Source organism: Pogoniulus pusillus, chromosome 9, assembly GCF_015220805.1.
Source record: "Pogoniulus pusillus isolate bPogPus1 chromosome 9, bPogPus1.pri, whole genome shotgun sequence".
NCBI classification, from domain to species: domain Eukaryota; kingdom Metazoa; phylum Chordata; class Aves; order Piciformes; family Lybiidae; genus Pogoniulus; species Pogoniulus pusillus.
Window position 1 is genome coordinate 37,576,209 of NC_087272.1, and position 13,366 is coordinate 37,589,574.

At 49.3% G+C, this 13,366-nt stretch overlaps 1 protein-coding gene across 2 annotated transcripts; it reads right to left on the reverse strand.

Moving 5' to 3' along the window:
• Positions 1-452: 452 nt before the first annotated feature.
• Positions 453-8,024, reverse strand: CNGA1 (cyclic nucleotide gated channel subunit alpha 1). 2 transcript variants are annotated; one of them, XM_064149426.1, is made up of 7 exons: positions 7,917-8,024; positions 6,842-6,904; positions 5,489-5,518; positions 5,282-5,383; positions 3,512-3,619; positions 2,884-2,990; positions 453-2,226 (listed from the first exon to the last, which is right to left on the reverse strand). In XM_064149426.1, the coding sequence occupies exons 1-7, from the start codon at positions 8,021-8,023 to the stop codon at positions 809-811; spliced, it is 1,935 nt and encodes a 644-aa protein (XP_064005496.1). In that variant the 5' UTR covers position 8,024; the 3' UTR covers positions 453-808. The 2 variants fall into 2 exon arrangements, with proteins under 2 accessions (XP_064005496.1, XP_064005495.1); XM_064149425.1 differs by lacking the exon at positions 3,512-3,619.
• Positions 8,025-13,366: the final 5,342 nt, after the last annotated feature.

Here is a 13,366-nt window from a genome sequence, read left to right on the forward strand (position 1 = left end):
CTCAGACCACACCTTGAGTGATGTGTCCAGTTCTGGGCTCCTCCATTCAAGAGAGATGTTGAGGTGCTGGAACATGTCCAGAGAAGGGCAACAAAGATGATGAAAGGTCTGGAACACAAACCCTATGAGGAGAGGCTGAAGGAGCTGGGGGTGTGCAGCCTGCAGAAGAGGAGGCTCAGAACAGACCTCAGTGCTCGCTACGACTACTAGAAAGGAGGCTGTAGCCAGGTGGGGTTGGGCTCTTCTGCCAGGCAAGTAGCAACAGAAGAAGGGGACACAGTCTCAAGCTGTGCCAGGGAGGTCTAGGCTGGATGTTAGGAGGAAGTTGTTGTCAGAGAGAGTGATTGGCATTGGAATGGGCTGCCCAGGGAGGTGGTGGAGTCGCTGTCCCTGGAGGTGTTGAAGCCAAGCCTGGCTGGGGCACTTAGAGCCATGGTCTGGTTGATTGGCTAGGGCTGGGTGCTAGGTTGGACTGGATGAGCTTGGAGCTCTCTTCCAACCTGCTTTCTCTTTACATGACTGCCTCTAAATGGAAGGCATTTGCTGTAGAGCAGTGTTACAGAAAGAGTACATAAAGCATCAGCACACAGTACCACCTGTTTGTGAAGGGGAAGGTATTGTCCTCCATGCTCATTCTGAATTTTCTTCTCCAAACCTGCCAAATATGTGTTGCTTACCAGAAATCAGTGACATTACCTCAACAAATAAGTTTTCATTATTCACAGTCAGCTCCTACAAAGCTTAGAAATGTTTTCAGCCTCCTGCAGGATCTGACCCTAAGTCTTAGCAGCAACCTCCAGCGGTTTGCTTATCCCACTTCTGACATCCCAGGTTTATCTGTGGGTGAATCTGCTGCTTCTAAGTCTGCAAATTCTTGCTTTAGGACTGGCTTCAGTATTTTCTCAATCTGTGTAAGTCTTATTTTCAGTTTCTGTTGTGCAGCTTCATACTCAGCCAACAACCTGGCAAAATTGGTTTGTAATCTGTCCAGCGCTCTTTCCATGTAGGTGACCTTCTCTTCCAGATCTTTAGGATCACTTCCCAGATTTGCAATTTCCATGTCCAGCAACCCATCTTTCATGAGGATTTGCCTGCCTTTTTCTTCTAGCATAGCCTTTGCATCAGGATACTCTGTTAAAGCCTCCATGAGATCATCTTTAGACAGGCAAAACAAGTCCGAGTACCCAATACTCCTGATGTTGGCTGTTCTTCGGTTGCCAGCTTTGCTGCCTTTGATGTTGAGAATGCTGATTTCTCCAAAGTAACTGCCATCACTGAGGACCACAAACTGGGTAACTCCATCTTCAGCAACCACTGCCAGCTTGCCTTCTTTGATGATGTACATCTCTCGTCCAATGTCTCCTTTTCTGCAGATATAATCTCCGGGACTGTAAACTTGCGGCCGGAGTTTCAGAACCAGTTCTACCAACAGACCTGCTTCACAGTCGGCGAAAATCCGAACTTTCTTCAGTGTTTCCAGGTGAACATTGATTGCAATCTCTGCTCTTAGTTTATCTGGCAGATACTTCAAGACTTCTCTTTCATCTACAGCCTTTTTGTTGGTCCACAGGTAGTCAAACCACTTGATAACTCTTTTCTCCATGTCTTTACTCACGTTCCGGAAATGCATATACTGCTTGATAGCATCAATCTTCGTTTGGAACTCTGCCCTGGCAGCGTTCATGTTGGAGATCATAGAGCCTACATTACCAACAATGGTAGCAAAAATCAGTACTCCAACCAAGAAGTCAAGAACCACAAAGAAATACTCAGAGTCTCTCACAGGAGGGGGTGTCTCACCGATAGTAGTCAGGGTTAATGTGGACCAGTAGAGACTGTAGACATATTTTCTAGTCAGACGGGCAAATTCGGGATCAGAGGTGTTGGGATAGACCCACGTGTCAGCCCCAAATCCAATGGCTTTGGAGATTGAGTAGTAGACACAGGCATTCCAGTGAATGATTATCACAATGTACATGACCAGGTTTGAGATCCTGAAGATATTTGGGTAGTTGGTCCTCGTTTCTGTTCGCTGGAAGAATTCGAACATCCGAGCTACTCTGAGGAGTCTGTTTGTTCGTAATTCAGGGTAATTCAGCCCTACTTTAAAGTACAAGAGATCAGTTGGTATGATTGACAGAAAGTCTAATTTGAATTGAAAGGATGTCTTATATTTTTCTTTAAGCTTCTGTTGCTCTTTCACCAGAAGACCTTGCTCCAGGTAACCTAAAATCAAGTTGTGAATAATAATGAAAAAAAGTTAGGGCATCAACTGGGATTTGTTTAATCTCAATCCAAATCTACTTTAGAAACCATTTTGGGTGCAAATGCTAGATGGTACATAAATGTTAAGTTGCTGGCTGGACGTGGTGAGGTCTTTTCCAGCTTGGATGATTCATAGAATCACAGAATCAACCAGTTTGAAAAAGACCTCCAAGCTCATCCAGTCCAACCTCACACCCAGCCCTGGCCAGTCAACCAGACCATGGCACTAAGTGCCCCAGCCAGCCTTGGCTTCAACACCTCCAGGGACAGTGACTCCACCACCTCCCTGGGCAGCCCATTCCAATGCCAATCACTCTCTGCCAGGAGCTTCCTCCTCACATCCAGCCTAGACCTGCCCTGGCACAACTTGAGACTGTGTCCCCTTCTTCTGTTGGTGGTTGCCTGGCAGAAGAGCCCAACCCCACCTGGCTACAACCTCCCTTCAGGTAGTTGTAGACAGCAATGAGGTCACCACTGAGCCTCCTCTTCTCTAGGCTAAACAACCTCATTGCACCGCATCAAGAGTACCCAGATAACAACAGTAGTGCTAGACTGAACATTTTAAAGGACCTGACACATACATGGGTAGAGGAATAAGTAAGCATTGAGTATACTTGCCTGTTCTTGTCCTTACAAACATGTCAGCAACATAGATGGCATCAGAAATGTAATCAATAATAAACCATGCCACTAAGTAGTCGTGCTGAAGCTCATCAAAACAGGCTCTGGGTAGGAAAAGACAAAAGTAAATGATCATGAGATGAAAATTAAATCCTTGCATTAAATCTGTTTATCTGTTTTGAGATAGCCCATTATGCAGGCTCACAGGATGGCAGGGATTGGAGGGGACCCAAAGAGCTCATCCAGTCCAACTCCCCTGCCAGAGCAGGACCATCCAATCTAGCTCGGGTCACACAGGAACACATCTAGATAGGCCTTGAAAGGTTCCAGAGAAGGAGACCCCACAACCTCTCTGGGCAGCCTGTGCCAGTGCTCTGTGACCCTTACAGGAAAGAAGTTCCTCTTGTGTTGAGGTGGAACCTCCTGTGCTGCAGCTTCCATCTATTGCTCCTTGCCCTATCCCAGGGAGCAGTGAGCAGAGCTTGTCCCCCTACTCCTGACCCCCAGCCCTTAAATGTTTATAAACACTGATGAAATCCCCTCTCAGTCTTCTCTTCTCCAGACTAAACAGCCCCAGGTCCCATTTGGCCTGAAGTTTTGTGCAGCCATTGAAGGGTTACATCACCTAGCAATAATCATGGTCCAGTTGTACATGACAGGCATTGTGATGCAAAACAACCAGTTGTAATACACATTCCCTGCCGGATCGATGATGAAAGTATCTTTCTTCTTCCTAAATGATAGGCAGAGGTGGGGGGGGGATGGAGATTTAATAAGAGACTAAAAATGCACATAATGATTTTGAGGATTAAAGCATTTCAGAAACTGAGATGTAAAATAAGTTGTCTTTATTCAAGTTAAGCTTCCTGTTTGAGTGCATGAGCAATGTGAAGCTGCTTGTTAGGTATGACTTGGGATGCAAACCCCAGGTTTAGCTGAGCAAAATCAGCTTGGTGGTCCCACTTCAGTTTATGGTGACAAATGTAATGTCAATCTTTGCTCAGAATTTAGTTCCTTGTCTGATAATGGATTTGACCATCCTCCAAAAAGAAAATGTGACAACTAATCTTTTAATATGTGATATCAATTCTCACTGGGAAAAGTCTAGCTCTGGGAAGGATGAATCTGACATCATTCACAGAAAGAAAACAAAGAATGTGAACTCCCAGAACAGCAGGTCTGTGTCGTGTGTGCATGTGAACTCCCAGAACAGCAGGTCTGTGTTGTGTGTGCATGTGAACTCCCAGAACAGCAGGTCTGTGTTGTGTGTGCATGTGAACTCCCAGAACAGCAGGTCTGTGTCGTGTGTGCATGTGAACTCCCAGAACAGCAGGTCTGTGTTGTGTGTGCATGTGAACTCCCAGAACAGCAGGTCTGTGTCGTGTGTGCATGTGAACTCCCAGAACAGCAGGTCTGTGTTGTGTGTGCATGTGAACTCCTAGAACAGCAGTTCTGTGTTGTGTGTGCATGTGAACTCACAGAACCATAGAATGAACCAGATCAGAAGAGACCTCCAAGCTCATTCAGCCCAACCTAGCACCCAGCCCTGGCCAACCAACCAGACCATGGCACTAAGTGCCCCAGCCAGGCTTGGCTGCAACACCTCCAGGGACAGCAGCTCCACCACCTCCCTGCGCAGCCCATTCCAATGCCAATCACTCTCTCTGCCAACAACTTCATCCTAACATCCAGCCTAGACCTGTCCTGGGCACAACTGGAGAACGTGTCCCCTTTTTCTGTTGCTGGCTGCCTGGCAGAAGAGCCCAACCCCACCTGGCTACAGCCTCCCTGCAGGCAGCTGCAGACAGCAATGAGCTCTGCCCTGAGCCTCCTCTTCTGCAGGCTGCACACCCCCAGCTCCCTCAACCTCTCCTCACAGGGCTGTTCTCCAGGCCCCTCACCAGCTTTGTTGCCCTTCTCTGGACACCTTCCAGCACCTCAACATCTCTCTTGAATTGAGGAGCCCACAGTTGGACACAGCACTCCAGGGGTGGCCTGAGCAGTGCTGAGCACAGGGGCAGAAGAACCTCCCTTGTCCTGCTGCCCACACTGCTCCTGAGCCAGCCCAGGATGCCATTGGCTCTGCTGCCCACCTTGACACACTGCTGCCTCAGCTTCAGTAAAATAAACAAAGTTTAAAACCTCCTCACTCAGCATCTGTCACCTTATAGTGGCCATCTTCATGTTGAGATGGAACTCCCTCTGCTGTAGTTTATGAAGTGGAATTAACCAACCCTACTGCAGGGAGAAAGCCAGCAGGGTGTACACTCATTCACTGGTGTGTAAGCATCTTGTATGCAGGGTGCCCAGGAATGGATTTGGTTCTACATCAAAAGCAGTTTTATGAGACTAAAGTAGCAGGATCTTAAAGAAAAGAAAGAAAACAAACACTTACTCTTCCTTCCTTTCCTTCTTCTTGGACTTATCCTTACTTTTGCTCTTCTCCTTTTTTTCCTTGGCCTTTCCTGTTTCTCCATCCTTAGTTTTTTCTGACCTGCTAAGGAATAGATGTACATTTTTAGCTGTTACAGACTAAGTTAAACCATGATTAGTGAGAAATTCCCTGTCTTGGGAATAGAAGTATTACTCCTTTTTGTCTTACCTCTTCTTTTCTCTTTTCTTTTTCTTCTCCCTAAGGAAAAGAATAAAAACCATGAGACCTTCATGGGATGCACATGGCCCTTGCTCCCACATGTATTTATTTACTAGAACCATCTGAATGGTGTAAGGAAAACTTTCTTCATAGATTTTTGGCCTACCAAAATGCTTTTGCTTATTGCATTCACTTGGAAGTACATTTATTTCCATTAAGAGATATCAATAATATTATTGAGCATGGGCATCATAATCGATGTGCATGAAGTTAACATGTGTGTGTTGTCTCCTTAGAGGTTATGTATAGAATCATAGGCTCAACCAGGTTGGAAGAGAGCTCCAAGCTCAGCCAGTCCAACCTAGCACCCAGCCCTATCCAATCAACCAGACCATGGCACTAAGTGCCCCAGCCAGGCTTGGCTGCAACACCTCCAGGGACAGCAACTCCACCACCTCCCTGGGCAGCCCATTCCAATGCCAATCACTCTCTCTGACAACAACTTCCTCCTAAAATCCAGCCTAGACCTCCCCTGGCACAACTGGAGACTGTGTCCCCTTGTTCTATTGCTGGTTGCTTGGCAGAAGAGCCCAACCCCACCTGGCTACAGCCTCCCTGCAGGGTTTGTCTACAGCAATGAGCTCTGCCCTGAGCCTCCTCTGCTGCAGGCTGCACACCCCCAGCTCCCTCAGCCTCTCCTCACAGGGCTCTGCTCCAGGCCCCTCCCCAGCTTCATTGCCCTTCTCTGGACACCTTCCAGCACCTCAACATCTCTCTTGAATTGAGGAGCCCAGAACTGGACACAGCACTCCAGGTGTGGCCTGAGCAGTGCTGAGTACAGGGGCAGAAGAACCTCCCTTATCCTGCTGCCCACACTGCTCCTGAGCCAGCCCAGGAATCAGTCAGGATTGGAAGGGACCACAAGGAGCAGACAGTTCCAACCCCCCTGCCATGCCCAGGGACACCCTACCCTAGAGCAGGCTGCCCACAGCCTCAGCCAGCCTGGCCTCAAACACCTCCAGCCATGAGGCCTCAACCACCTCCCTGGACAACCCCTGCCAGCCTCTCACCACTCTCCTGCTCAACAACTTCCTCCTCACCTCCAGCCTCACTCTCCCCACCTCCAGCTTTGCTCCATTCCCCCCACTCCTGTCACTCACTCACAGCCTCAAAAGTCCCTCCCCAGCTATTTTGTAGGCTCCCTTCAGATGCTGGAAGGCCACAAGAAGGTCCCCTGGGAGCCTCCTCTGCTCCAGCCTGCACAGCCCCAACTCTTCCAGTTTATTAGATATATATAATTCCTCTCCATTGCTACTTAAGCCACCCAGAACTCTTGTTCTATGAAATGACAAAGAAACTTACTCATCTTTATTGCTGTTGTTGTTACTGTTGTAGCTTGCAAGTGCACCAGGCAGATACCATGGCCTAGGGAAGAGCAAACCAACAGAGTTAGATGGCATCTGCTGAAACACAAAAGCAATTACTTCATCTCAGTTGTCAGGGACTCTTCCCCCACTGTTGTGCTAAGGAATTTCAGCTCCTAACCATTAGAAATGAGCATCATGCCACAGCCTTCATTTTCACTAGAGGGTGAAGAGAAGTAGATGACAGCAAGTATTTGTGCTGCTTGAGGAATCCTATCACAGAACCTTGCAGGTTGGAAAGGACCTCCAGCGATCACAGAATCATGGAATGGTTTCAGTTGGAAGGGACCTCAAAGCTCAGCCAGTTCCAACCCCCCACCATAGGCAGGGACACCTCCCACTAGAACAGGTCACTCAAGGCCTCATCCAACCTGGCCTTGAACACCTCCAGGGAGGTTGTGGAGCACAGAAGCAACCAATGTGATCAAAGATCAAAGATCACATTGGGTGATTCTGTGCTCCACAACCTCCCTGGGCAACCTGTGCCAGTGTCTCACCACCCTCACTGCAAACAACTTCTTCCTAACATCCAGTCTAAATCTCTCCTCTGCCAGTTCAAACCCATTCCTCCTCCTCCTCTCATTACAAGACCTCAGAAATAATCACTCCTCCATCCTCCTGTAGCCTCCTTCAGCTCCTGCAAGGCCACTCCAAGGTCTCCTGGAAGCCTTCTCTTCTCCAGGTTGCAGAGCCCAAACTTTTTCAGCCTGACCTCATAGCAGAGCTGCTGCAGCCCTCTTAGCATCTTGGTGGCCTCTTCTAGACTTGCTGCAACAGTTCCATGTCCTTCTTGTGCTGGGGGCTCCAGAACTGCACACACTATTCCAGACCATCCAGTCCAACCCCCCTGCCAAGGCAGGATCCCCTAGGGTAGTTCACACAGGAATGCATCCAGGTGGGTTGGGAAAGTCTCCAGAGGAGGAGACTCCATAACCTCTCTGGGCAGCCTGCTCCAGTGCAAATTATCAAAGGAAAGAAACCCAAACACACACAGAATGGTAACTCTGACCTACCTGCTTTCCCCTTTGTCCATTGCTCCAGGGTCCTCACTGCTGTCTCCCACTACCACGTTGGGAGCAATTGTATGGGAGTGATGGGTCTCAATGACTCCTACTTTCATGGCTAAGTTTGTCTGCCCTTGGGTAAATGTGAAAGATTGATGTTAGGAAGACTCAAATCACTTCACAAGCAGCTGAAGCAAGCAGCAAATTAATCCCTTTTCTAAAGATGAATCCTTTATATCCTTGAGCCCTTAAAAGCCACGATGGTATTTTCAGTTCCCTCTCTCCCATGACAGTCCTACCAGAAAGGGCAATGTTGGTGCTTCATAGAATCAGTCAGAGTTGGAAGGGAGCACAAGGAGCAGCCAGTTCCAACCCCCCTGCCATGCCCAGGGACACCCTACCCTAGAGCAGGCTGCACACAGCCTCAGCCAGCCTGGCCTCAAACACCTCCAGCCATGGGGCCTCAACCCCCTCCCTGTGCAACCCATTCCAGCCTCTCACCACTCTCCTGCTCAACAACTTCCTCCTCACCTCCAGCCTCACTCTCCCCATCTCCAGCTTTGCTCCATTCCTCCCACTCCTGGCACTCCCTCACAGCCTCAAAAGTCCCTCCCCAGCTTTTTTGTAGGTTCCCTTCAGATGCTGGAAGGCCACAAGAAGGTCCCCTGGGAGCCTCCTCTGCTCCAGCCTGCACAGCCCCAACTCTTTCAGTGTGTCCTCATAGGAGAGGTGCTCCAATTCCATGTGCTGAATGACTGGGCAACTGGTGCTGAAGGTTCAGCACTTCCCCTAGTACAAGCATTCATTTAGGTCTCTCTTCTGAGCCTAATCACAGAATTTGAACATATTTTGGCAATTGCATTTAAATCATCTACTGCTGCTTCCTCTGGGGTTGAACTGAAGCTCCAAACTTACCCTATCAGGGTGAATAAACAAATCCTCTGCCTCAACCTGCTGGTCACACTCTTCTTAATGCACCCCAGAGTACTGCTGGCCTTCTTGGCCACAAGTGCACCCTGCTGGTTCATGGTTAACTTGTGCCCCAGAATGCCCAAGTCCTTCTCAGCAGAGCTGTATTCCAGGTCAATCCCCTGGAATCATACAACGGTCTGGGCTGGAAGAGACCTCCAAAGCTCATCCAGTCCAACCCCTTCTGCACTCAGCAGGGACATCCTCAACTAGATCAGGTTGCCCACAGCCCTGTCAAGCCTTACCTTGAGTATTTTCAGGGATGGAACCCAAATCACCTCCCCAGGCAACCTGTTCCAGTGTGGCCACCATGGCTCTGTAATTGCCCTGTGGCCACACACAGAGCTCTGTGTTCATCCTGAGCCACCAGCTCTTCTTTTCACCACTACTCTTACAACTCTATCAGTTCTATCTTGTCAGCAGTGAGACTGACAATTATTTGGGCACTGATTGTTTTCTGCAAGTGGGATCTGCTCTTGGCAGGGCCATTTAGATAGGATTACAAAACAGGTGCTATCCCCTGCAGTAACAACAGCCCTGCTCATATGAAACCAGCACAGAGAAGCCTATAATCCTCAGGTACAAATGAGCAGCTGTGCTGCTGATGAATGTTAACTCAAATGCCATAGAATCTTAAAGGAAGAACTTCCATTCTCTAGTCAAGCACACTGCAAAGAAGGAGCAGGGTGGTAGAGCTGCCCAGTCACTGGCAGACTTAATTAAATTTCCTTATTAACCAATGGAACTAAAAATATTCCTGCCCAGGAAAGAGGAAAGGAAACTCACATTGCCAGCAGCCGTCAAGCATGAATGACACATAGAGGGAAAAGCAATGCAGCAATATACATAGAATCAGGCAGGCTGGAAGAGAGCTCCAAGCTCAGCCAGTCCAACCTAGCACCCAGCCCTGCCCAGTCAACCAGACCATGGCACTAAGTGCCCCAGCCAGGCTTGGCTTCAACACCTCCAGGGACGGTGCCTCCACCACCTCCCTGGGCAGCCCATTCCAATGCCAATCACTCTCTCTGCCAGCAACTTCCTCCTCACATCCAGCCTAGACCTACCCTGGCACAGCTTGAGACTGTGTCCCCTCGTTCTGTTGCTGCTTGCCTGGCAGCAGAGCCCAACCCCACCTGGCTGCAGCCTCCCTTCAGGTAGTTGTAGACAGCAATGAGCTCTGCCCTGAGCCTCCTCTGCTGCAGGCTGCACACCCCCAGCTCCCTCAGCCTCTCCTCACAGGGCTGTGCTCCAGGACCCTCCCCAGCTTCATTGCCCTTCTCTGGACACCTTCCAGCACCTCAACATCTCTCTTGAATTGAGGAGCCCAGAACTGGACACAGCACTCCAGGGGTGGCCTGAGCAGTGCTGAGCACAGGGGCAGAAGAACCTCCCTCCTCCTACTGGCCACACTGCTCCTGCTCCAGGCCAGGATGCCATTGGCTCTGCTGGCCACCCAGGCACACTGCTGCCTCATCTTCAGCCTACTCTCTACCAGCATCCCCAGGTCCCTCTCTGCCTGGCTGCTCTCAGCCACTCTGTCCCCAGCCTGTAGTGCTGCTTGGGGTTGTTGTGGCCAAAGTGCAGAACCCTGCACTTAGCCTCATTCTACAAACAGAACAATAATCATCGGGCATGAGTGACACGCAGAGGAAAACAATCAGTGCAGCAATATACATCATTTTACAAACAGAAAGATAAAGATTCAAGGTGAAGGTCTTCCCCACGACAGTCCTAAATGCAGTCCAACATTGCTGGTCATTCTTTAAAAGGTTAGGAGCAAGGATCAGGCCTAAGATGCTGCATAAAAAAAAGAGATTCTAAGTTTCTAAGACATGGCAAAGTTTAGGTCAAATTCAGCAGGAGCCTGGAAGCTCTTTCTGCAAGGATAAATTGTGTTTGGAAGTGTGGAGATTGAAAGTACCCCAGGTTGAATTAAGCAGCTTTAAGTCTGCTTACAGGTGCTTTGAAAGCTCTGCTAATCCTGGCACACAAAAGTCCACCCTCATTTCACAGTATCACAGTATCATCAGGGTTGGAAGAGACCTCACAGAACTATGTCCTCCACACAGCCAGAGTGGAGGCCACAGAGCTCACAAATAATGGTGCAAAAGAAAGCTGTGTCTAAGGTTGTTTAGCCTGCAGAAGAGGAGGATCAGGGCAGAGCTCATTGCTGTCTACAACTACCTGCAGGGAGGCTGTAGCCAGGTGGGGTTGGGCTCTGCTGCCAGGGAAGCAGCAACAGAAGAAGAGGACAGAGTCTCAAGCTGTGCCAGGGCAGGTCTGGGCTGGATGTGAGGAGGAAGTTGTTGTCAGAGAGAGTGATTGGCATTGGAATGGGCTGCCCAGGGAGGTGGTGGAGTCACCATCCCTGGAGTTGTTGAAGCCAAGCCTGGATGAGGCACTTAGTGCCATGGTCTGGTTGACTGGCCAGGGCTGGGTGCTAGGTTGGACTGGCTGAGCTTGGAGCTCTCTTCCAACCTGCTTCATTCTGTGACTCATAGTCCAGTGCTCAGTTTCACATTAACGTATTTAGGGAGTGAATCTGAAAGGCAATCTAGAAATGTGTTTGCTTCAGTCACATCTAAGATTTTAGCCTGTTGTTTTTACTGTATCAGCACAACTCACTTGCTTTGACTCTCCTGGATTTTTAAACGTGATTGCTGTTAAAAACAATGGACTTTACTATGACCTAAAACCTAATTATATTAATTACTATCCATCAAAATCACTAGGGATGCAAGAAAACAAGGGCAGCATTATCCTTTTACAGACTGGAGGATCAGCTTCCATCTGTTCTGCTCTTTTACCTATTTATCCTTTTCTTACTGTCCCACTGCATTCACTTATCATAGAATCAGGCAGGTTGGAAGAGAGCTCCAAGCTCAGCCAGTCCAACCTAGCACCCAGCCCTGGCCAGTCAACCAGACCATGGCACTAAGTGCCCCAGCCAGGCTGTTCTTGAACACCTCCAGGGACGGTGCCTCCACCACCTCCCTGGGCAGCCCATTCCAATGCCAATCACTCTCTCTGTGAAGAACTTCTTCCTAACATCCAGCCTAGACCTACCCTGGCACAACTGGAGAATGTGTCCCCTTGTTCTGTTGCTGGTTGCCTGGCAGAAGAGCCCAACCCCACCTGGCTACAGCCTCCCTGCAGGCAGCTGCAGGCAGCAATGAGCTCTGCCCTGAGCCTCCTCTGCTGCAGGCTGCACACCCCCAGCTCCCTCAGTCTCTCCTCACAGGGTTTGTGTTCCAGGCCCCTCCCCAGCTTTGTCTCCCTTCTCTGGACACAGAATTTGACATCACTTCAAGATCTGTTTGGGTTTTTTTTTCTTTATAAGAAGCAACCCCAAAAAAATATCCCTTCATTAACATTCAATAACCTGCAGGGAAATCTCTTTTCTAAGGAGCAGAGAGAGCCCTCAGCAGTTCTGCCAGGTGCAGCCTTACCTTGCTGCTGCTTCCAGTAGCAACTTCAGCCCTCTTAAATCAGCGCCGTTCCCTTGCTGCAAAAGCAAAGCCACCACAGAAAGCTGAAATCAACATTCCTTACACAGAGTGCCTTATGGATCTGTTTCTCAGCCAGCCAGTCCCACCTGCAGCTCTCAGAATTACTCCCCAGCAAAGGACATGGATGTTCAAGGAGGATTTTGTTGACCTGGTGATGGATTTTGAGATTTAGAGGGAGATGAATGTGGCGGTGGCAGCGACTATTATCCCTCATCTGAGCAGAAGCTTACCAGCCCCATCAGCGTGCACAAGAAGAGGCAAATATTGGAGCAAATATTGGAGTTCCAGGTGAGAGGCCTGGAACACAAGCCCTGTGAGGAGAGGCTGAGGGAATTGGGGCTGTTTAACCTCATTGGTTGTCTGTCTGGGAGAGAGAGAGTGTGGCTTAGAGTCCCTCCTGGGCAGTTTCTTTGTCCTGGAGGGAGTTCTAATGTCTGTATTATTCCTGAATTGTCTCTTACTGTAAATCCCTGTAAATATATTGTGTCTATAAGCTTCATCTTTTTGCAAGCTATCTCAGCTGCTCTGGTACGTTTCAATAGTCAGGGGGGGTGGAATTCCTAACCCACCACATTGAGGCTGCAATCAGAAAGCACTGGACAAGCTGCAAGCCCTGTGTGCATCCTGGCCTGTGTCAGGAGCAGTGTGGGCAGCAGGACAAGGGAGGTTCTTCTGCCCCTGTGCTCAGCACTGCTCAGGCTACACCTTGAGTGCTGTGTCCAATTCTGGGCTCCTCAGTTCAAGAGAGATGTTGAGGTGCTGGAAGGTGTCCACAGGAGGGCGACAAAGCTGCAGAGGGGGCTGGAGCAGAGCCCTGTGAGGAGAGGCTGAGGGAGCTGGGGGTGTGCAGCCTGCAGCAGAGGAGGCTCAGGGCAGAGCTCATTGCTGCCTGCAGCTGCCTGCAGGGAGGCTGTAGCCAGGTGGGGTTGGGCTCTGCTGCCAGGCACAAAGCAACAGAACAAGGGGACAGAGTCTCAAGCT

Excerpts from the sequence above, each read along its gene's own strand:
- CNGA1 (XM_064149426.1), bottom strand. The coding sequence starts at position 8,023 with ATGAAAGTAGGAGTCATTGAGACCCATCACTCCCATACAATTGCTCCC. Across the intron at positions 5,519-6,841 it reads AACAACAGCAATAAAGATGA|GGAGAAGAAAAAGAAAAGAG; the intron begins GTAAGTTTCTTT and ends TCTTTTCCTTAG. Across the intron at positions 2,227-2,883 it reads GTTTGTAAGGACAAGAACAG|GTTACCTGGAGCAAGGTCTT; the intron begins GCAAGTATACTC and ends ACTTGATTTTAG.